This window comes from Muscardinus avellanarius (assembly GCF_963383645.1).
Source record: "Muscardinus avellanarius genome assembly, chromosome: 7".
Taxonomy (NCBI): domain Eukaryota; kingdom Metazoa; phylum Chordata; class Mammalia; order Rodentia; family Gliridae; genus Muscardinus; species Muscardinus avellanarius.
The window spans coordinates 116,893,467-116,915,656 of NC_137793.1; the positions used below are offsets into that span (position 1 = coordinate 116,893,467).

Below are 22,190 nucleotides of genomic sequence, written 5' to 3' on the forward strand. Positions count from 1 at the left end.
CAGGGTGTGGCACGGCAGCCCAAGATGGTGCCCAGACTGACTGCCAAGTCATGAGAGCTTGTGATGGTGGTCTTGGCTGGTGCATGCGCTGTTGTCAGTATCACGTGCCTCATGCATGGACTGTGATGTAATGCCTCGTGGTTAGGCCAGTACGCCTATGAGATACCTTCTTGGGAGCATGGGATGGACATGGGCGGAATGGGATTGGTGGATATTTTGGGAGCAGGCTTGGTATGCTATATATAAGGAAACTGCTGCGGGGAATAAAGAGGAAGTAGCTTCATCAGCAAGTCGGCGTTCGTGTGTTTCTTCCCTAGGCTCTGCTGGTCAGAGCCTTAGGGTCGCGACACCACCATATGATTCAGCTATCCACCCCTGCATATCTTTCCAAAGGGACTGAAATCAGAATATTATACTAATATGTGCATATCCATGTTTATAACAGTACACTTTTTAATAACCACATTATGAAACCAACCTAGGTGTCCATCAACAGATTAATAGATTGCAAAATTATGGGGTATACATACAATGGAATTCTACTCAGCAATCAAGAACAAAATTATGTCAATTGTGTGAAATGGATGGACCTGGAGAACATTATGTTAAGTGAGATTAGTCAGAGAAAGTGAAAGGGCATATGTTTTCTCTCATGAGCAGAAGCTCGGGAGTAATCAGGGTTAGCAGAGGCTCTGTATAGTGGGGAGAGACTTCCGTGGAGCCAGGGAGATGCTCCAGGGAAAGAGAAGGTGGGAGAGGGAGGCCCAATGAAGGAGTCACTTCCATTGACCTTACATACGTGTGTGAGAATACCAGTGTCAACTCGGTGTCCTGTATGGGGGAGTGGGTGTAGGAGGGAGCCCAGGGAAAGCCCACCGCGTGCTGTGTGCTTGTGTGCCACTCTCCCTAGGAACTGCACTGTGATGTGAGGCTATAAGGCACCAGTAAAGTTCACAAATTTGTATGTATTTATATATATATATTATATTTGTGTATGGATATATATGTGGTATGTATGTATGTATGTATGTATGTATGTATGTATGTATTTTTTGTGGTGCTAGGGACTGAACCCAGGGGCATTCCACCACTAATATGCACCTCCAGCAATTTTTATTTTATATTTTGAAACAGAGTCTTGCTAAGTTACCATGTGGTAGCCTCAAATCTGGTCTTGACCCTGTGATACTCCTGTCTCTGCCTCCCAAGAACTAGGACTACACTTGTGGGCCCCATGCCTGGCCTTGGCCTTCCATTCTCAGTCATATTCAGACAATCTCTTTCTCTCTCTCTCTCTCCCTCTCCCTCTCCCTCTCCCCCTCCCTCCCTCTCTCTCTCTTCCCTTCTCCCTCCCTCCCTTTCTTCCTCTTCCTTTCTCTTTCTGTGTATATATATATATATATATATATATATATATATATATATATATATATATATATATGATAGATATTCTACCTTAAGAGGAAACAAGAATCGGCCTTGTGTCCTTTCAAACCATTGGCCTTGGATGTCTAAGCCACGGAGCAGAGTGAGGGCGGCACAGCAAAGCCATGGGCTTTTCCAGAAGGTGATACTGGAGCTTTATCCAGGGTCACTAGAGCATCCCACTCTTCTTTTCCCATACAACTCTTCTCTAAAAGTTTATCATTAAAAAAAATAATAGGTAGTATGGCTGGGCGTGGTGGCGCACGCTTGTAATTCCAGTTCTTGGGAAGCTGAGACAAGAGGATTGCACAGGTTTGAAGCCAGCTTAAGCTACTTAGTGAGGCTCTCAGCAACTTAGTGAGACCCTGTTTCCAAATAAAGTATAAAATAGGTCTGGGAGTATAGATAGCCCCGAGGTAGAAAAGCTCCTGGGTTCCACCCCTAGTATTGCCAAAAAAATAAGATAAAAATAAAATTGATAAATAAAATAAATAAAAATATAGGCAAGATGTTTTTAAAATTTTAGGACTTTGAGGGGACTAAATACATAAATAACCCTGTTAGTCAAATGTGACTAGGTAAATACGGTAAAGCTATTCTAACTTACTATTTTTAAAATAAGTTTCTCACTTTTAACTTTCTTATAAATTGTAATGTCCCACGTTAAGTGAACTCACATTGGGGTATTTCCCAGTTTGCCTTAATGGGGTCAACAGGAAGCTCAGAGATTAATGTTTTTTATTTTTTATTTGTTTAATTTTTTGGTGGAACTGGGGTTCCTGGAAACCCTTCTACCTCTGGGCTACACTCCCAGACCTATTTTATACTTTTTTATTTTTGGAAACAGGGTCTCTTAAGCCAGCACGGCTGCCATCGAACCTGCGCAATCCTCTTGTCTCTGCCTACCAAGCGTGGGGATTACAAGCCTACGCCACCACGCCCGGCTCAGATGAATGTTTTTTAGAAACATTGATAAAAATTGCTTCTTTAATAAGCTCTCTTGGCCATGCTAAGTGCAGTAGAGCTTTGGGGCCTCCCTCAGACATTTTCTGTGTGGAGTAGATTCAAGATAATTGGCTAAAAATGTCCAGGCCCCAGACTGAGTGTTCTTGGGCTTGAATTCTGGAAAGATACGATGACCTTCCTCAGAGACAGCTGTTTTGTTCAGTCTCTCAGGGCCACAAAAGGGCAGGATCCCCACACCGTGCACGCTAAGGTATCAGCCTGTAATCAAAATGACCACTGGGAAAGGTGCTGGACTCCAGATACTGGCTGAGACCACAACCACCAATAGTTACAGATTTTATGTGGATAGAAGCAATATTTAAAAAGAATGTTTATAAGATGTTAGGCCATTATTGTAAAATATAGTAATAAAGTTTGGGGAAGGACAGGGAGCCAAATCACACTGAATGGGCTCATGCAAGTTGAGACTCATGCAATTGGGCTACGTGTGTCTTGAGAGATGTTTTGTTAAACTGAGCATTCCCGGCCGGGCGTGGTGGCGCACGCTTGTAATACCAGTACTTGTTAAGCTGAGATAGGGCCGCAGGTATGTGGCCAGCCTCAGCTACTTAGTGAGGTCCTCTGCAACTAGTGAGACCTTGTTTCAAAATAAATTTTAAAAAATAGGCCTGGGAGTGTAGCTCGGACTTAGAATGTCCCTGCCTTCAATCCCCAGTACCACAAAAAAATTATTATAGAGTCCAGTATTGTTCCTAAAATTTTTATTTTGAAATTCACAAAATTACTGAAGGAGTAGCACAGGGAGCACCTTTATGCCTTTACACAGAATCACTGGTTGCCGATGCTCTCTTGCTGCTATGCATACGCCCATGCACATTGCTTCTTGCACCACTTATAAATAAATTGTACCTATCACAATACCATGTTACTTCTCATTCTGCACACATGTTCTAAAAAGGATGTTTTATTACATAACCATAATACCCTTATTCTACCAGGTAATATTATCATCAATTCAATAAGATCATGTAATAATCAATGCATATGAAATTCCTTCAATTGTCTGAAAACCGTGAATCCATGTTTAAATACTGCAGTTAGTCATTATGTCTTTCTAGTGTTCGTCATTGTAGAAACATTTCCCGGTCTTCAGTTTATTTTTAGTGACCTTGACTTTCCTTTAAGGGACAAGCAGGATGTTTTGTGCAGGTTGCACTTTCTTCATTTTTCTGATTCTTCCTCATGATTAAATCCAAACTAAACACTCGTATACAATTCTAGACAGGTGATATTCTTATTGCATCCTATACGAGTCGCAACATTTCAGGTTACCTCTACGTTTGTTTATTTATTGCCCCCACGTTTAACTACTCTCCACTGACATATATATTACGTAAACATCTAGGACACTACAAATAACTTCTGCAATGAATTTGAAATAGGCTATGCACTTGTAAACCTCTCTCCACACAAAGCACTTGGGAAAATTATGACCTGGGAGTTATTCTACTTTTTTACTTAAGTGTACATATGTGAGCTAGTTAGTCTAATCATCTTCTTTCCCCACAAATCAACTGATCCTAAGGTGTATATTTACATCACAACGGCTTGTTCATGTGTAGTCCCAGGAACATCTATGTGACCGTGAGCTCAGTGTCACAGCGTTTGCATGACGACTAACACAAGAACCAAGAGGAAAAGGGCGGCACAGGCGCCCTTGACCCCGAGCGGAGCAGAGGCAGGAGACCCAGAGGGTGTGAGCACGCGCGTCCTCAGGGGCTTGAGGATCCGGGCCCTCTGAGTGAGGATGGCTGCCCGCGCCCCGGCCCACTTCCCTGGCCCCTGCAGGCGGAACTGGTACGGGGTGCAGGGCCCATAGAAGATCTCCTTGGCCAGCTTTGTGTCCCAGAGGAGGAGAGAGAGCAGGTTGGGTTTGACGCCCAGCTCAGAGGCGATTTCGTCCATGTAGTCGATGTACTGCACGCGGAGGGAGCCTCTTGGGCTTTTCACAAACCTGGAACAGGGGGGAATGTTAGCCCATTTCAGTTGTGTTGAACTGAATTTCTCAGCTCGCACTTCCAAGCTTCGTGAAATAACTTTCCATGTGTTAATTCTGGACATCGAGTATGTCCCTGGAAGTCCCTAGATACTCATCCTTTGTTCCATGCACTTTGCTGAATCACACTAGGGCCAAGCAAAACACAATTGGAATTACAGACACTTAAAACCCACCGATGCCAGGCTTGGGGCCACCGAGTTCCCCTAAGCGTGCCCTTGAGTGTGGGTTTATTGCACAAGAGCACAGGGTAGGGCTTTAACAAGCTGAAATAAATGAGCATCTTCAGAAGATGCTCTGTACTTGATTGTAGACTTGAAAACTGTTTGTCTTTCCCTTAGATTCTGAATTTAGCTGCTTTCTTATAATACTGTCGCTGTCTGTCTGTCTGTCTGTCTGTCTGTCTGTCTCTCTCTCTCTCTCTCTCTCTCTCTCTCTCGGTGATAATGGGGTTCCTGGAAACTCTTCTACCTCTGGGCTACACTCCCAGACCTATTTTATATATTATTTTATTTGGAAACATGGTCTCTAAAAACCATTATGGCTGGCTTCAAACCTGCGCGATCCTCCAGTCTCCGCCTCCCAAGTGTGGGGATTACAAGCCTGTGCCACCACGCCCGGCCTCAAGCTGCTTTCTGACCTCAGCTCTGAGGATGGGTGCAGGCCGACTTCCAGGGTGTCTGTGGTCCTCTCTGTGGACACTGCTGACAGTCTGGACCTGACATTCTACTGTTCTCCTGTAAGTGAGGTGCATGTTCCACAGCCAGGCATTTTCTACACACAAACCCCGTGCATATTTTTAGCTGTGCTATCAATGAGCTAAAATTAGCAGGAATTGTTCAGTTGCAACCTTATATGTGAGGGCTGTTGAAAGACCTGTCTCGAGTTAAGTTCCTTCAGCTAATAATTAGGCTTCTTACTCTGTCTCCATTTTCTTTCTCCTCTTGTGGATGGCAGAGACCATGTCACTCTCTGAAGGTAATTTTTTCAGTCCTAAGAAAGAAAGACAGAAATGTGAGGACAGTTGGGAAGACTGAAAGAGAGGGAAATGCAAATAAAAGAGTGGATTTGAAAAATGATTATTTCTAAGAGTCAGTTTATGGAACTCATCTTCGGAGTCCTTCACAAGGCCCTAGGGAGGAGGATTTCCTTCCCATAATTCTCGGTTTGTCAGGAAGGCACTCAGATGTAGAAATACATGGACACGCAGAGACACCTCTCCCACAGCACACTGGGCTCCTGCTCTCCTGCCCTCCTGCACGGCAGCTGCTCTGAAACCTTCATGTGACCTGCTGCCCATTTGTTCTCCTATATACTGCTAGTTCTCATGAACTCTGACCGGTGACCCCTCCAGTGACCTGGAGACCAAGTACTGCCTTCGCCCTCATGGCACCCTCTACCCAGCATCTGTAAGCAGTAATGCTTTGAACTTCTATCTGAAGAACGAGGGACAACCTCAGCCCTGATCATCAGTCCCTGGGTTTCCAGGGAGAAAAGGATGTTGGGCTCTCAGCACCCACATGATGGTCAGGCCAGCATCAGTGGATGGCAGTGGTGAGAGCCACAGGGTATCTGCCATGTGGACAAGTTTCCTGGGAGGACTCCCTGGTCAGTAGACATCCCTCAGGTAAAAGAAGAGTCCTGTGGAAGGCAGACAGTCAATCCCCAGGCCAGCTCTTAATCATTTCTCGTTAGAGCAAGGTTGCTAGCTGTTCTGGTACTGGAACCCCAATTTACCTGGGGGCCTTCAGAACAGTCACGATGCTTCACATTAGACAAAAGTACGATCTACTCATGAATACTATGAGATGCCGTTCAAAGCATGCTTTAGGGGATGATGTGTACAAAACATGAAAGGAACCGACTTGTAGAGTAGACGGGCCATGTATAAGGTTAAAATGTCATTTCACTACGTGCATACCTGCTGAGGTATCAGTTATCCTCTAAGTACACACCCAAGATAGCGTGTGTACAGTTCAACAGATGACGCGTGCGAGGTTGCTCGTGGCCCCGTTGCTTTAATCTCGCTAAGTGCCCTTCTTCACATAATGAGCAGGTGGAGGAAATATAAATCTAGATCCACACATCCGATGGAAAAGTGTATGCAATATTATACAGTAGTTAAAATAAATGGCTTCGAAATAGGGGTGAATTTCAATTCCAGGATGAGAGGAAGAAGCCAAACACAACTTAGTGTACATTCTCCAATTCCATTTATGAAAAGAAGAAAATGCAAAGAGTTTTGCAATTGGAAATAGGCATAGTAGTTGCCCTGGGTGGTGCTGGGGATATTGAGGCTTGAAACCAGTACGAGGGAGGCTCCTTAGTGCTGACGGTGTTCTTGTTTTTCATTCAAAAGGACGGTTGTATGAGAATGTTTTAAATTTTTGAAAGTTCATGATATGTGCATATTATTTGCATATATACTACTGTAGTATTTAGAAAAATCACCTTACTGACAGGAAGAGTGGAGAGCTGAGAAGGCAGAAGCATGATAAGGGATTGCTCAACTTTATTCTCTTGGCTAGCCTCACATACCACCTTCTGGTCATTGGTCAAATCTGCACTAGTGATGTTTGTCCGTGCTCATATTTTAGATGTAAACTCATGGTGGAATTTAGGAAAGAAAATATGTACTTTTTAGAAGAAGGAAAAGGAAGGTTTGAAAGGAAACCAGCCCATCTAGGTAGAACTGTGCTCTAAAGAATTTTGAATCAGAATCAAATGAGTTATTGCTTGACGTAACTCCCTGGAGAGAAGAGCCATTCATCCTGAAAAGGAAGCCAGGGAAGCCCCTGGATATGTATTCAAGTTGCACTTAGTGGAAAGCAGAGCACTTGCCTGCCTGACTCTCCTGGCTGGTAATGTTATGTGCCACGATTAGAGGAATTAGTGAGGACAGCCACTGCCTATATTCCATTGTGACTCATTTGGGAAGATTTGTCCTGAGAAGGTAGAATCCTGGATTCTCATTAATTAGAGTCTGGAATACTTGATCAAACTCATTTGGGAATGCGAGGGAAAGATTTCATGCACGTCAAGTCATTTCCTCTGGTTCTCAGAAATTACAGTGCAAACTTTATCAAACTTGATCCTGATTTCTTACTGGCACCTATTTTGCTTTGCTAATAAGCATTTTGTTGTGTAAAGACTTGGTAAATGATTCAGGATATGAGCCATACTTGAAATTCACCCACAAAGTGAAACAACTTCACCAAGTTTCTGAAATATGTTTCTAGGTCCAGGTAGGTATTTCTTGCTTGTCTTCTACTTTGACCAACTTCAGTATCCATAAAGGCTCACCCTAAATTAGCTTTAAGTTAGCGTGGTTGTGCACGTGTGTAATCCCCGCACTTGGGAGGCTGGGACAGGAGGATCGCACAGGTTCAAAGCCAGCCTCAGTTACTCAGTGAGGCTCTCAGCAACTTAGTGAGACTCTGTTTCCAAATAACATATAAATAGGTCTGGGAGTATAGCCCCTGGGAGTATAGTAGGAAGCCCCTGGGTTCCTTAGCACCACACACACACACACACACACAAAAAAAAAAATTAAAATAAATTAGCTTTGAGCCAGATAGGACCAAGTGAATAGGTACCCAGTGCTCAAATGCAATCTGATTACCATTTTATGTGTTTTCTGTTTTAATTCCTTTGATGCTTTTATTTTAATAACATTTTCTTAGAAATTAAATATGAATCCTCTTGAGAGTCCAAAGCAAGTGATTTCTCATAATGAAATTTTAGGTGCTTTGATAGCAGATAAATTGAACAGAAGACCCTGGCTACCCTATCATCTCAGTGCAGAGTTAGGAGCCCACATTACTTATGTAGACCAGTACATACCCATGAATACACGTACTGCCCATCGGCTCTGGAGTTCTGACGTGGGAATGATGGCCCCCATTGGTTGGAGGATACCAATGAAAGCTAGCGTTGGCTTCTCCAGGCGAGGAGGGAAGACAAATTTAAACATGGAGTTCTGGCTGTCCAGGATGGCGGAGTCATCATCCAAGAAGGGGAAGGAGAAGGTATAGTAGCCTGTGGCAAAGACCACAGCATCAACATTCTCCTCAGACCCATCCTCAAAGATGGCGGCCGTCTCGGTGAACTCCTTCACATTGGGCTTCACCAGCAGTCTTCCAGAAATGATGCGAATTGGCAGATCATCACTCAAAGTATACTGATGGCTGAGAAGTCTGCGTGATTGGGAGTGTAATACCAAGACATGAGCGTGATGTTTTTCATAAAGAAATTGTAGTAAATTCTGAGCAATTAACTGCATTATTTTATTAATTTTAGTATTCCTTATTGACATCCCTGGAAAGGTGATAGTTTTTTGGTTAAAAATTTATATTTCAGCTGGGCATGGTGGTGCATGCTTATAATCCCTGTACTTGGGAGGCTGAGACAGGAAGTTCATGGTTTGCAGACAGCCTCAGGTACTTAGTGAGGTCCTCTACAACTTAGTGAGACCTTGTTTCAAAATAAAGAATAGGGAATAAAAAATAAAAAAAAGTAGAGCTGGGGGTGTAGTTCAGAGATAGAATTCTCCTGGGTTCCATCCCTAGTACTGAAAAAAATTATTTTTTAGAGTCATAAATTGGCCTCTATATTGGTCCTATATTGGACCTCAGACAAGCTGTAAGACAGATTAGCATTAATTTATTCCACTTATTTTCTCCATCTATCGTCTTTTGTTATTATTTTTTATTTCTTAGTTTTACTTTTATTTCTATCCTTTAATTGGATTTCCCCTCTCATTTATTCTTTTTCATTTTTCTCCCTTTAATTTTTATTTCTATTAGTTTCTCTTCTTTATGTCTTGTTTTTAATTTCTCTACTAATATTTCTTTGTCTGTGATGGTGGTGGTGGGGATTAAACCCAAGGGTATTCTACTTCTAAGCTACACCCCGAGCTGTATTTTATTTTCATTTTCAAACAAGGTCACTCTAGGTTGACAAGAGTCTCGGGACTTGCTGAGGCTGTCCTTGAACCTGTGATCCTCCTGTCTCAGCCTCGGGGCACTGCAATTATAAATATGCACCACCTATACCCAGTTCTATTCCTTGTTTGTAATTATTACTTTTTTCTCCTTCTCAGTCTCCTTTCCCCTCAGTGTTGGGGGATTAAGTCCAGAGCCTCATGTGCACTGGGTAGGTGCTCCACCTTTGAGCTCCATTCTAGCTCAACCAATAGTAATTAAGCTTCCCTCTGGCCAAAGCCCCATCCTGCTTGAACTCTGGCACCCATCTACTTAAATAAAAGGAGAATAAATACCCCCAGCCCTCCCAGGTCTTTAGGGTGATTGAAAGAGCCAATATCAGAATCTCTCCAAACAAGAGTCAATTTCCATAGTGTCTAAGGAAACCCCCACCATCTAATAAGGCTTCCACCCCTGGTGTAGGTAAACCATAGAGGTGCACCCCATGCCCTCTGTGTTCTGTATCACACCATCACGAATTACCTGACACTTGGGTGTATTCATTCGAGTCACCCCTCCATGCCACTTGGGTATGGGGCTGTATTTCTATCCTCTGTATTTTTATCTTTTTAAGAAACTTCTTTAAATCTTAAAAAAATTATCTGGCTCTAGCAAGACCTAAAGAGAAAGAGAGTCTCAAGGCTTTCATACAGAATACATTGTGCGGCCGGGCGTGGTGGCACACGCCTGTAATCCCCGTGCTTGAGAGGCTGAGATAGGAGGATCACACATGTTCAAATCCAGCCTCAGCTATTTAGTGAGGCTCTCAGCAACTTAGACTCTGTTTCCAAATAAAATATAAAATAGGTCCGGGAGTGTAGCCCAGAGGTAAAAAGCCCCCGGGTTCCTCCCCCAGTACCACAAACAAAACAAAACAAAACAAAACAAAACAAAAAACCCAGAATACCTCGTGTGGAAATGCTCTCCTCACAGCTGAAGGAGCCACAGGGATTGCGATGTGAAGTCAAATTGGAGTTAAACCCAATTTGCACAACAGATGAGTAGTCTAAGACACATCGACAGAAGGTGATTTAGCAGGAGGCCCTCACTAAGGGGAAGAGGACCCACCTCACCAGAGCACATCCCTCAGCACAGGAGCACAAGAAGCAGGAAAGCAAGACAGCAGGACACTCTCCACAGTCATAGATATGTGCAAATGTTAGAGAGCAAAGACATGAAGGGGTTAAGGATTGCGTAGGTAATGCAAAAAAACCAGTGTTAAAAAGTTCAATGACATGCAAGGGATATAGAAAAGTAACTGAATGAATTAAAGAAGATTATGCCAGACATGAATGAGGAAGTCAATAAGGAGAAATTTTGAGAAATCTCCATAAGAGTTTCTATAAATCTATAGAAGAGAGAAAGAGCCAAATAGAGGGTCTGGAAAAATAGCTCATTATGTCAGATAAAACACTCCATTGAGCTGGGCTTGGTGGCACACACTTGTCCCAAATTCACACCAAGTTAGGCTCCTATACCTCCAACCCTGATATCTATATCAGAGAATTCCTTTATATCACTCAAGCCTACAGCCTCACTTGGCATAAAGCTTAGAAGTTCCAGTGTTTGTCTTTTAACATTTGGAGTTCAACTGGGATAATAGCCAACTTTGAGCTGACCAAGGTCAATACTGGCTGAAGCTCTTGGCTATCAGCTTAGAGGCAGAAAAAGATTTCGTTGTTTTGCCTATGTATAAAAGTTTACTCTTATTGTATATTAGTTCATGTGGCTTAAATTTTTAAAGGTTGAAGTTTGTTGAAAATTTCAAAATTGTCACTAAAGATTAATACACTTTGTTTTCTTCAGGCTAAGACAACTACCATTGGCTTCCTGATAATAGATGTTTAAATTGTAATGTCATTCTGAGGATTTATTTTGTTAAAATGATGGTTTAATCTATTGGCTGGTTATTAAGCATCAGAGGAGACAAATGCAGACACAGGGACAAGCCCACTTAATAGCCCTGAATTGGGTAATAAGTCTTTGCCCCCTCAGAGATACCAAAGGCTTCTTATATATATAGAGAAAGGGGCTAATAGCCTGGTATCTGCTGGTATTACAAAGGTGCCTGAGTATTGTGTCAAGGGCTGCCCTGAGTGGAGTCCATCTACATCTGAGCTGTGCAATCTCTGTAAAGAGAAAAATACTAAGAAGCATGTTGCCCTCACCTCTGAAGGGAAGTGAGGTCGCCTGCTCCCATTGTGGCTGCCCTCGAAGACTGAAGACTGAAAATGCCCGAGGCTCGGCAAGGCCCCTCTGATCAGCCCTCTAACCAGCAAGAGAAAGCCTGGGTGGCTCTTGAGGTGACAGGCAGAATATTGATTTTTTTTTTTTGATACAGGGCTTAGTTCTCTACTTGCTTTGTCTCTCCTAGAATTCTCTTCTATGGAGACCTATTTTGTACCTGGAGTTGACAGCACCCCAGGGCCAAATAAATTTTTAATGTCTTAAACTTATATGATCTGGCCAAGGGCCCCCTTCATGAACCCCTGGACTCCTCCCCATCCCATGTTTTTCGTCTCCTACAAAAAGTGTTACTTTTAGCCCCTGCTTTACACCTGCCAGACCTAACAAAACCATTTATTCTATATATACATGAAAGGGGAGGACAGGGCCTCAGAGTTCTTGGTCAACAGTATGGGCACACCTTTGACCCGGTTGCATATCTATCCAAACAACTAGATTCCACAGTCAAGGTTTGGGCGCCTTGCCTTCATGCCCTGACAGCAGGCCACCTTCTACAAAAGGAAGCTCACAAACTTAATTTCAGAGCATCCTTAACCATTTTCTCTCCACATCATCTCTGAGATTTGCTTACCTACAAAGGCTTACAGACTCTACCTCCCTCTAGAATCTTATCTCTCTTGGTCTCATTCCTCCCAAATCCATCCCTTTCTTTTGAGGCCTGCCCACCCCTAAATCCTGCCTTTTTGCTACCGGAAACCACAACTAACCATCGTTCTCCTATACATAATTGTTGTGATGTTCTGGAAGCTTTTCTCCCTTGTCCCTCAACCATCTTGAGTGAGGCATTAACGGATCCTGATTTTACTTGGTTCATTGATGGAAGCTCATTTCTTCTGGATGGAGCACGGCGGGCAGGTTATGCCATAGTCTCATCCACTGAGACAATTGAAGGCCATCTTCTTCCTGTTAATACCACCAACCAACAGGCTGAGCTAATGGTGGCTATCAGAGCCTGTACATTAGCGGCACAGAAAACTCTGACCCTGTACACAGACTCCAAATCTGTTCACCATACCTTAGTTTCACATGCTGCAATTTGGAAGGAACATGGTCTTCTCAGTTCCAAGGGATCCGCCATTATCAATTCTAAACTGATGGCCAAACTCCTCCCAGCTTCTATCTTCCCACAGCAGTTAGGCATTGTTCACTGAACGTCTCATCAGACTGACTCATCCCCAATAACCCAGGGAAATTCTAGGGCTGACCAGGCGGCACGGGAGGCGGCCCAAAGAACTTATCAACCCCTTCCCTTCATACTGTTATCACACAATGCTGATGACATTCCCTCACCAGCCCATAATAATTTGGACTCCCCTTCTGATTCTGACCATTCCCATTCCGATCTTTTACAATATCTACATTCCTTATCTCATTCAACCCACAAAGCCTTGAGATATTCCTGCAGTTTTTCTTCATTCTTACACCTAAAGATAAAAAATTCCTTCATCAGATTACATCCAATTGTATTATCTGCCAAAAAACAAGCCCAACCACTCCCCTTAAACCTCAGGCCTTTCCGGCCCACCAGGCGAGGGGACATACTCCAGCTGCTGATTGGCAAGTAGATTATACCAATATGCCCAGGGTTAAGAGATTCAAATACCTTCTCATCTCCATCGACACTTCCTTGGGATGGATCGAGGCCTTCCCAATCTCCAATAAAAGGGCCTCTACAGTCTCTGATCTCCTAATTTCTCAAATTATACCCCGCTTTGGCATGCCCTCCTCTTTACAGTCTGATAATGGCCCTGAGTTTACTTCCCAAATAACTCAATCTATAGCCCAAGCTCTACCTCTGCCTTGGCATTTTCATTGCCCATACCAAACGTTCAAATCGCACCCTCAAAGAAGTCCTCACAAAGCTGTCTCTAGAAACACGTTTACTTTGGATAAAATTACTTCCCCTGGCACTTTTATGCATTTGGGCCTTACCAAAAAAAACCCCTCCCTTTTATCACCCTTTGAAATCATGTTCGGCCATCCCTTAGTCCCCCAGGAATTTCTCCCTGTTCCGATGTCCTTCCTTCACAAATAGCCTTTCCTCTCTTATCCCATCTCAGATCAGAACTTTGGAAATATCAAGACTGGCTACTCCCTGACCCCAAGCGGGCACCCATCCTCTCCTCCTTAACCATAGGACAGCAGGTCTATTTCAACCCCCCGGGAGATAAACCTACTTCAGAACCAAAATGGGATGGCCCGGCTCAGGTTATCCTATGTACTCCAACTGCTGCAAAACTTAAATTAAATAATAATCAATATACTCCCTGGATTAATATTTCTAGGCTCAAACTGGCTCCAGAGCATATCCAACTGCCTGCTTCAGCAGCCTCCCAAAAAGCACCAAACACCTCAGGATAATAGACCAGCTTATATGTCCACTATCTCCCCCCATAATCCTCTAAAACTCCAAATATCTCGACTTTGCTTGGATTCTCCCATACCTGAAAATGAATAACTACTTTTTTGTATTCACTAGTTTCATATGCTTTCCTGTAACCTTTTCCTCCCCTTTTGTCTGGAGATTCAAGGTTCAGCAAACCTACACTGAAGACTACAATTGAACTAGCCGCAACGGCCAATTGCCCCCTGATGGGATGTTCTCATAGTATACAATTAGCCTTCTCTCCTACCATTAAGCTATTCCATCAAGCTACCCACCCTTATCTTTGCTTTATTTTTGTCCAAACTGCAACCCAAATTGGGATAATGTATATAGCGGATGCCGATACCAGTCATGCAAAATCCATAATGCCTATCTAGGACAACTAGGATCAGGAAATTTTAAATTTGACCCCCAAACTAAAACCTACCTCTATACTATTCCTGACCCTTGGGATCCAAAATGGGCTTCTGGAGTCACAGCCAAGGTTTACTGTAACGGATACGCCTCTACCCCTTGTGGTTCACTTTATTTCTTCCATAAATATCTATATCCATTGACACCCAAATTTCACAAGTTTCCACAGATATCCAACATTCAGCTCAGGTGATACTTAACTCCCTCTGAAAATCTTTTACTCTGCCCCATCTTCCCCTGCATATACGTGGTTTCAAATGATAAACTCTTATTGGTTCTAAATCTCACCTCTCCCACCTTGAGCCCCTCAAACTGTTTCCTTTGTGCATCGCTAGCCCGGCCCTTGTTGGCAGCAGTACCTATAAATGCTTCTCAGTATGCTTTCGCCTCTCAAACCAATTCATTTCGTATTCTCCAAAATATTCCCTTATGGGAACCCAAAGAAGACAATATCACCCAGCCAAATAAAGTTTGCATTTTTTTGACATTACCTTCCTCCTGAGATCCCACTTGTCAGTACAATATCACTCTTGCCAGTCCCAGTTATACCCAATCAGGCCATTTCTTCTGGTGCAACGGGACTCTCAGCAACGTCTTATATCCCAACTCCACCACTCCCTGTTTCTTGATCACGGTCGTCCCATAACTGACTCTCTACAGCTATGCCGAACTACAATATCTGATTACCCCACCCAAGCTTACAAAAAGGGCTGCTTTTCTCCCTATTCTGGTTGGGGTATCCTTAACCTCCTCCCTCATCGGAACCGGACTATCGGGAGGGACTCTAGACTATGCCTTATGGGCCACTGATGATTTAGACAATAAAGTTGAAAGTGCCCTCACATCATCTGCTGAATCTCTCTCACCATTACAGAAACAGGTTGCATCCCTGGCCCAAGTAATGCTTCAAAACCATAGGGCCCTTGATCTCTTGACAGCTGAAAAGGGTGGAACCTGTGTTTTCTTATGGGAAGAGTGTTGCTATTATGTTAATGAATCAGGCATAGTAGAACAAAATATACTCAGGCTTAATGAGCTAACAATAAGATTATAGGATCTCAAAAAACAGCCGGGCGTGGTGGCACATGCTTGTAATCCTTGCGCCTGGGAGGTGGAGACAGGAGGATGGCACAGGTTCAAAGCCAGCCTTGCTGGCTTAAGAGACCCTGTTTCCAAATAAAAATATTAAAAAATAGGTCTGTGAGTGTAGCCCAGAGGTAGAAGGGCTTCCAGGAACCCCAGTACCACAACAAAACAAAACAAAATAAAAAGGCACCCCTTTCCACATGGTTTCAGTCCCCAATACTTACTTGGATATGGCCCATCCTGGGTCCACTTTTTATTATATTTGTTGCCTGCATGTTCTTACCCTGCATAACTAAGCTCATACAAAACCAGGTAAATAAAATATGTAATCAGACTTTTAACCAGCTTCTCCTTAGAAACTACCAGCTTCTAAACTTGGAAGATGCTGATTCCCAGGGATGACTGACAGCATACAGAGATGGATCCCTTCGCGATGGAGACTTATGACACAAGCCCTCCTGGAAGACAGCTGGATGATACCTACTATCCATCATCCTGATGACTGGCTCATGTCCCTGTGGGATCTGCAGCTTCAGGGAACATTCGTCAACTTTGGCCCCGACAAAATTTACTTTTTATGGCCTGGACTTGGGGGCTGCTTTCCCTACTCCTCCCGGCCCCTTCCCATCGCTGCCCCTTCTCAGCAGGAAGTAGTCAAAATGATTATCTGATGCCCCCTGCCCCTGAAAAACCAAAAAGGGTGGATGTTAGGATAAGAAGCCCAGTCACACCAAAGATGGCGTCTCTCCGGCTTTTCTTCTGGATTGTGCTGGTTACCTCATAGCCAGCCAAAGTGGGCCACGGGATGCCCAACAACCAGTCCCCTGATAACACACTCACTGGGGTATGAGCCACCCAATTAGTAAATGCCCCGTACTTTGTGCGATCTTCGCTGTGAGCAGAAGCCCCCTCATATTTTCAAAAAATCCCCAGCTGCTTGATATAAAAGGGAGCTGGGCTGTCTTAATAAAGCTTTTGTTTGCTTGCTTGCTTGCTTATCTCTGACGGCTGGCCTTGCGTTTTTTTCTGCGCCGGACTTTCATTTCAATAGAAATGGCGCTTTTAAATTCTTATTCCATGAATATAGTTTATAGAATCTGCTGACCAGTAGCTTAAAAATATGGTTGCCTGTTTGAAATCCTAGGCCTTACCTGTGTTCAGGTTGTAGCCCATAATTGGCATGGTTAAACCTTGCGTTTAATTTATTCTCTGCCCATCTGTTGATGAGGAAGGTGGGGGAGAATTTTTGGATTGTTCTATTGTAACGGGTGAAGAGTGTGGCGTCCATGGGCGCTCCGTTATCCCAGACCCGGTTCCATATCCAGGCCCCTCTTCTCGTGCTGAGGAAAACCTGGGAGAGAGAAGCGGGGCGTCAGCGCCGGCTTGGCCCTATCACTCTCATCTCAGACACTCAGAGCACTGCGTCACTTGTCCAGGGAATAGGTCTGTCTTCCCCTCTCGCCTCACCGCCTCCCTCCTCTGGCTCCCCCAGACACAGTCCCAGGTACCCGACGTCCTTTCAATACCCTTAGTTTGTGTCATGGACCTACTTCCACTGTAACATTTCCTCTAGCTGTGCTAGAAGTCTGTGAAAGCGCGTGAAAATCAGAGGGTACATTTTGGAGAAAATGTAAAACTTTTATTTCCTATTTTATGGCATTGAACTGAGACCTAAGAAAGGCCTCAGATTTCAATTTATACCATTGAACTGAGACCTAAGAAAGAAGCCTCAGATTTTAACTCAGATTACTTCCTAATGAAAACAATCACTTGTGTGGTCCTTAGAGACAGAGGTCTGTGACTCATGTCCGTGTGTCTAGTACAGAACGTCCACAAGGGTAGGTAGTACCCGACCTGGGTGGCTGATAATCATCTCTACAGAGAACTCTAAGAAGTTCTCTTAGAAAAGAAACAAGAGACACATTGTTTTGGTTTGTTTTTCTTGAGGGAAATCTGAATCAAAATTAAAAATATTTTGCTTTGTGGAGGTGATTGTTCTGTACTCTTTGGAGTCTACAACACTGTCTGCAGAAAATGTTATTCTCAGTGACAGTGGGACCCACAGATCTCTTCTCTTCTTTGAGTAACTTATTTATAGATCAACCTCACATTTCTTACTCATGCTCGTGCCTGATGTTCCCCATTGAAACTTTATGTCCAGTATGAAAATGTTGGTATTTTATGTAAATTCATTTCTTTTTCTTTGTGGGTCTGGGGATGGAACCCAGATGCAGTTGACCTCCAAGGTACAGCCCCTGCCCAATTTTTTATTCTTTACTTTGAAACAGGCAATCACTGAGTTGCAGAGGGCCTCACTAAGTAGCTGAGGCTGTCTGTGAACAGTGATTTTCCTGTCTCAGCCTCTCGAATGCTGGGATTGCAAGCGTGCACCACCACGCCTGGCTTGTAAAATTCACTTCAATTTGCTTTCCCCACTCTCTATTGTAGGCACATCCAGATTATTCTGTGTTATCTGACTCTAGTTTGACTGCTTTCTTTCACAACTCTGATGCCTTATGGTATGGAAGTATGCTATTATTTATTTTAGTGTTCTCTGTTCTTTTATTTATATATAATCAGAAGTAAAAAAATATACTTTTCTGGCATCGCTGGCAGTCAAAATCGGGATTCTACTGCTAAACCTATAGCCAAGGTCTAGGTTCACCGTGGTCCACACTCCACAGATGTCAAGGTTACACTATATAAAGAACAAGGAAAAAAATCAGTGCGTAATCTCAAACCTGTTCAGCTACTCTGCTGATCTCACCGGCAACATCTGCTCCAGAATTCCCAATGCCGACCACGACCACTCTCTTCCCCGTGAAATTGTCTGGGTTCTTGTACTCCCAACTGTGCAGATAGCTGCCTCGGAACTTCTCGATCCCTGTGAGGAAAGGGCCAAATCCCCCAATCACAAACAAAATCGGAAAGGCTTGCAAAATTTATTTCTAAACCTGACATGTATGCGTTTAAGCCCTATTCTTCTTTGCTGGTGAGTGACTGCCAATACTACAGAAGACGATTATGCAGGGGACAAAACACCCATGGCAGTGACAGTATGGCTGAGACTAAAGTAAAAGCGTACTAGTGCTTCTCTTAAAAATCCAATTCTAAGCTGGGCGTGGTGCACGCTTGTCATCCCCACGCTTGGGAGGCTGAGACAGGAGGATCACGCAGGTTTGAAGCCAGCCTCAGCTACTTAGTTAGGGAAGCTCGCGGCACCTTAGTGATAACCTGTTTCCAAATAAAATATAAAATAGGTCTGGGAGTACGGGAGGGTAGCCTGGAGGTAGAAAGCCTCTGGGTGCCACCACCAGTAACACCAAAAAAAATAAAGAAAAAATCCAATTTTGCCTAGTGTGATGATCCACCGCTGTAGGAAGTTATTGTCTTATTCTCTATTTATGTAAGAGGAACTCTTCCTTGGTTTGTGACTCTGTGAGTAGGTTTTACAAATATGTAAAGATTCTTAACAATATACAGTAATAGTGTTCAAGAGATTAGATGCAAACCATGTATGAAACTTATGAAGATTATAGTAGTGATACAAAATGTGTAAAAGTGATAATCATATCAACAATGTACTTTCTATGATATATTCTTAAATCTAAACATATAATCAATAAACAAAGGTACCAGTGGGACACTTTATACATTTTTCTATGTCTTACAATTGGGTGTGTATTTGGAATAGCATATCATCATTTGTATTAGCCACTTATTTTGACTCCTGCCTACTCTGTTTAATAGTACAAGTCTCAAGTATTAGAGGTTTCAAAACATACTGAACAAAAAGTTGGTAACAATAAAAACATCACGTGTGTTGTACAGATGTAGACCTGTGCCTGGCATCACATGTGTTGTCACTGATGTAGACCTGTGTCTGGCATCACGTGTGTTGTCACAGATGTAGACCTGTGTCTGGCATGTGCTCTTCTTGCTGAGTGGAGTCCTGACCATGGAGGCAACTCCTGCATTTCCTCCTCCTCCTCTGTTTCCTGCTGTCATTTTCCAGTCAAAGTCTCCGCCACCATCTCTTTAATGAACTAGTGAAAAACCCTCCTATAGACGTCTCTGCTTTGCATCTCTTCCCCATCAATGAATGTAACATGCCATGCTTTGGTCTCTTCCCGTCAATTAGTGCTACACGCCTCTGCAAGACCGATCTTGATAAAATACAACTTTGATAAATCACATGCTCGCTCTCTCTCTCTCTCTCTCTCTCTCTCTCTCTCTCTTCTTACTCTCACACACACACACACACACACACACACACACACACATTGCACTTACATGCCTTCCTACCCACTCACCTGGTCCGACCTTATCAAGCACGTGTCCTTCCTGACCTCCCCCAGCTTTGCCTCACTCCCATGAGCACACTCACTTGTGCTCTTCCTAGAAGGCCGGTGCCCGGCCTCATTCACCCGAGAGCTCCTGATTTCCAGTTCCAGTGGAACTATCATCAGACCTTTATCACCTACCATCAGATCATTCTGTCATCAACCTTTTCATCATTAGCTCTTTCCTGACCACCCTGGAAGGCCACCACATCTTTTCTGTATCCCCTAGGTCACATAAACTACCTTGCAATTCTCATGAGAGCACAGGCTTTGGCATCCTTGAAATCCAGAGATGTGCCTTCACGCTCTTCAGTTAAATACCTGCAAAGTCCTGCAAGGGCAGATACTTCTCAGTGTAATGGCCACTGCAGACCATGACTCCATCAAAGATGTAGGTGCTCTGCTTCCCTTCAGCCTCCACCACGACATCCCACTGGCCAGAGGAGGCAAAATCGGGGCGCCTCCTCACACTGCACACCTTTGACTGGGAAACAAGGGACGGAGTCAGCCTCAGCTAGCGCAGGGCTCTCGGTCTTGTTTTCTCCTCTAGGATGCTATGGTGACTTCTGCATTCATAGCTCCTGGTTCTTTGGTGTTTTATGAATAATAACTTCCTAAAAGCATTGCTTCCTAAGGATCAGGGTACTTTGGAGAACATAGAACATTGAATTTTCTCCTATAATCCATCTTCTACATTTAACAAAACTAAGTGAGAACTAGATTTTAGACACATATCATGAGACAATGCCTTTCCTCTTAGGGAAAAAAAATAAAACAGAAACAAATACTTGGTTAATGTGAAGAATGAGGAGACATGACATTTCTTTGAGGACTCTGGTGGAAATGCACGTTGGGACTGTGCCCTGCCCCCACTGGCTTGTGAACACCTTGCCTTTTCCTGTGTGAGGTGAGGAGCAGGCTCTCCTCCTTACCAGGAACTGGATGTGCTTCCTGAGACCAAAGTGCCTGGCGTACATCCTGAGGTATTCCATCATCTTGGAGTTGTGCATGTAGTTGGGGTAGTGGTCGGGGATGGGGTAGTCGCTGAAGGCCGTCATCTCCTTGGAGGTGTTGCAGGTCAAGGACTTGTAGATCCCTGGACTTCCAATCTCGGGTATCTCCTGCGGAAAACAAACAGAGCATGGGCTCCAACATTAGGGTGCATAGGAAGGTGCTACTGGTCTCCATTCCTTATGAAGGGATCTCTAGGTGGAATCGTGTTCATGGTGATGGACCCAGAGTAATGCCAGGAGTGACATCATTACAGGAAAATGACCCCAGATGCCCAAACCCAATAGCACAAATCAAACCAAACAAAGATTTGCATCAAAAGCAAAAGGGTTTGGGAAGAGAAACTTCCAAAGTGTAAAATCAACCTCCTATTTAAGGGAATTAGGTTAAGCCAAAACCCCAGTAAGGGTACCTGAGAAGTTTCATGTTTATTTGAATTTATATCCTTCAGAAAGAATGCTTAAGGAATAAATAATTTATATGTAATCAGAGTTCTATTTCCTAGTGGAAAGCACAAAACTCTTCTGGACAGTGATCACCTCACGCTCTCTGGGATGCCTGTGAAATTACCTGGTATCTCCACAGCCCTCCAATGTCACTGCTTTTCTCAAAACACGTGGGCTCCAGTCCCTCCTCCAAGCAGCTCTTAATGGCCCCCAATCCGCTGACCCCGGCACCAATCACGGCCACTGTTTTTACAGTCATGGTCTCTTGAATAAAGAAGAATTATTTCAGTTTTGTTTTGAGAAACAAAGTCAAGGACCATGGCATGTTGGTGCCTCCCCTTTATCTTAGCATTCCACCCTTAAAAAGATCTCTTTATTGTTTGTCAGCTCAGGGCTTGAGCTCAGGGGGCTTTTACCTCTGAGCTACACCTCCAGCCTTATTTCACTTTGAAAAAGGTCCCAGAGTTGCTGAGGGCCTTGCAACGTTGCCAGGGCTGGCTTTACACCTGGAGTCCCCCTGTGTCAGTCTCCCAAGTACCAGGATTATAGGTATTTGCCACCACGCCTGGTGCCTGTCATTCCCTTTGGACGAAACTCTGGTTTCTTTATCGTAACTTCTGTTATCTCACCTTGAAACATGCACAGGCTCAAGCATACGTTGACACACTTGTACATGTATATACAGTCAACCCTCTATCAGATGATCGTGTACTATGGTCAAGCACCAGTACATTGAAAATATTTTATTTTGGTGGTACTGAGGTTTCTAGAAACCCTTCTACCTCCGGGCTATACTCCCGAACACCTATTTTTTTATATTTTTTTATT

At 43.6% G+C, this 22,190-nt stretch overlaps 1 protein-coding gene across 1 annotated transcript; it reads right to left on the minus strand.

Annotated features, from left to right (window-relative positions):
* Nucleotides 1-4,047: 4,047 nt before the first annotated feature.
* On the minus strand, nucleotides 4,048-21,621 carry LOC308265211 (flavin-containing monooxygenase 5-like; the record flags this gene model as incomplete). The annotated part of the gene is made up of 8 exons (XM_080698801.1): nucleotides 4,048-4,405; nucleotides 5,368-5,440; nucleotides 8,291-8,643; nucleotides 16,714-16,913; nucleotides 18,304-18,446; nucleotides 20,227-20,389; nucleotides 20,838-21,026; nucleotides 21,487-21,621. 8 exons carry the CDS (start codon nucleotides 21,619-21,621, stop codon nucleotides 4,048-4,050), a joined length of 1,614 nt encoding a protein of 537 aa, XP_080554927.1.
* Between the last annotated feature and the right edge of the window lie 569 nt (nucleotides 21,622-22,190).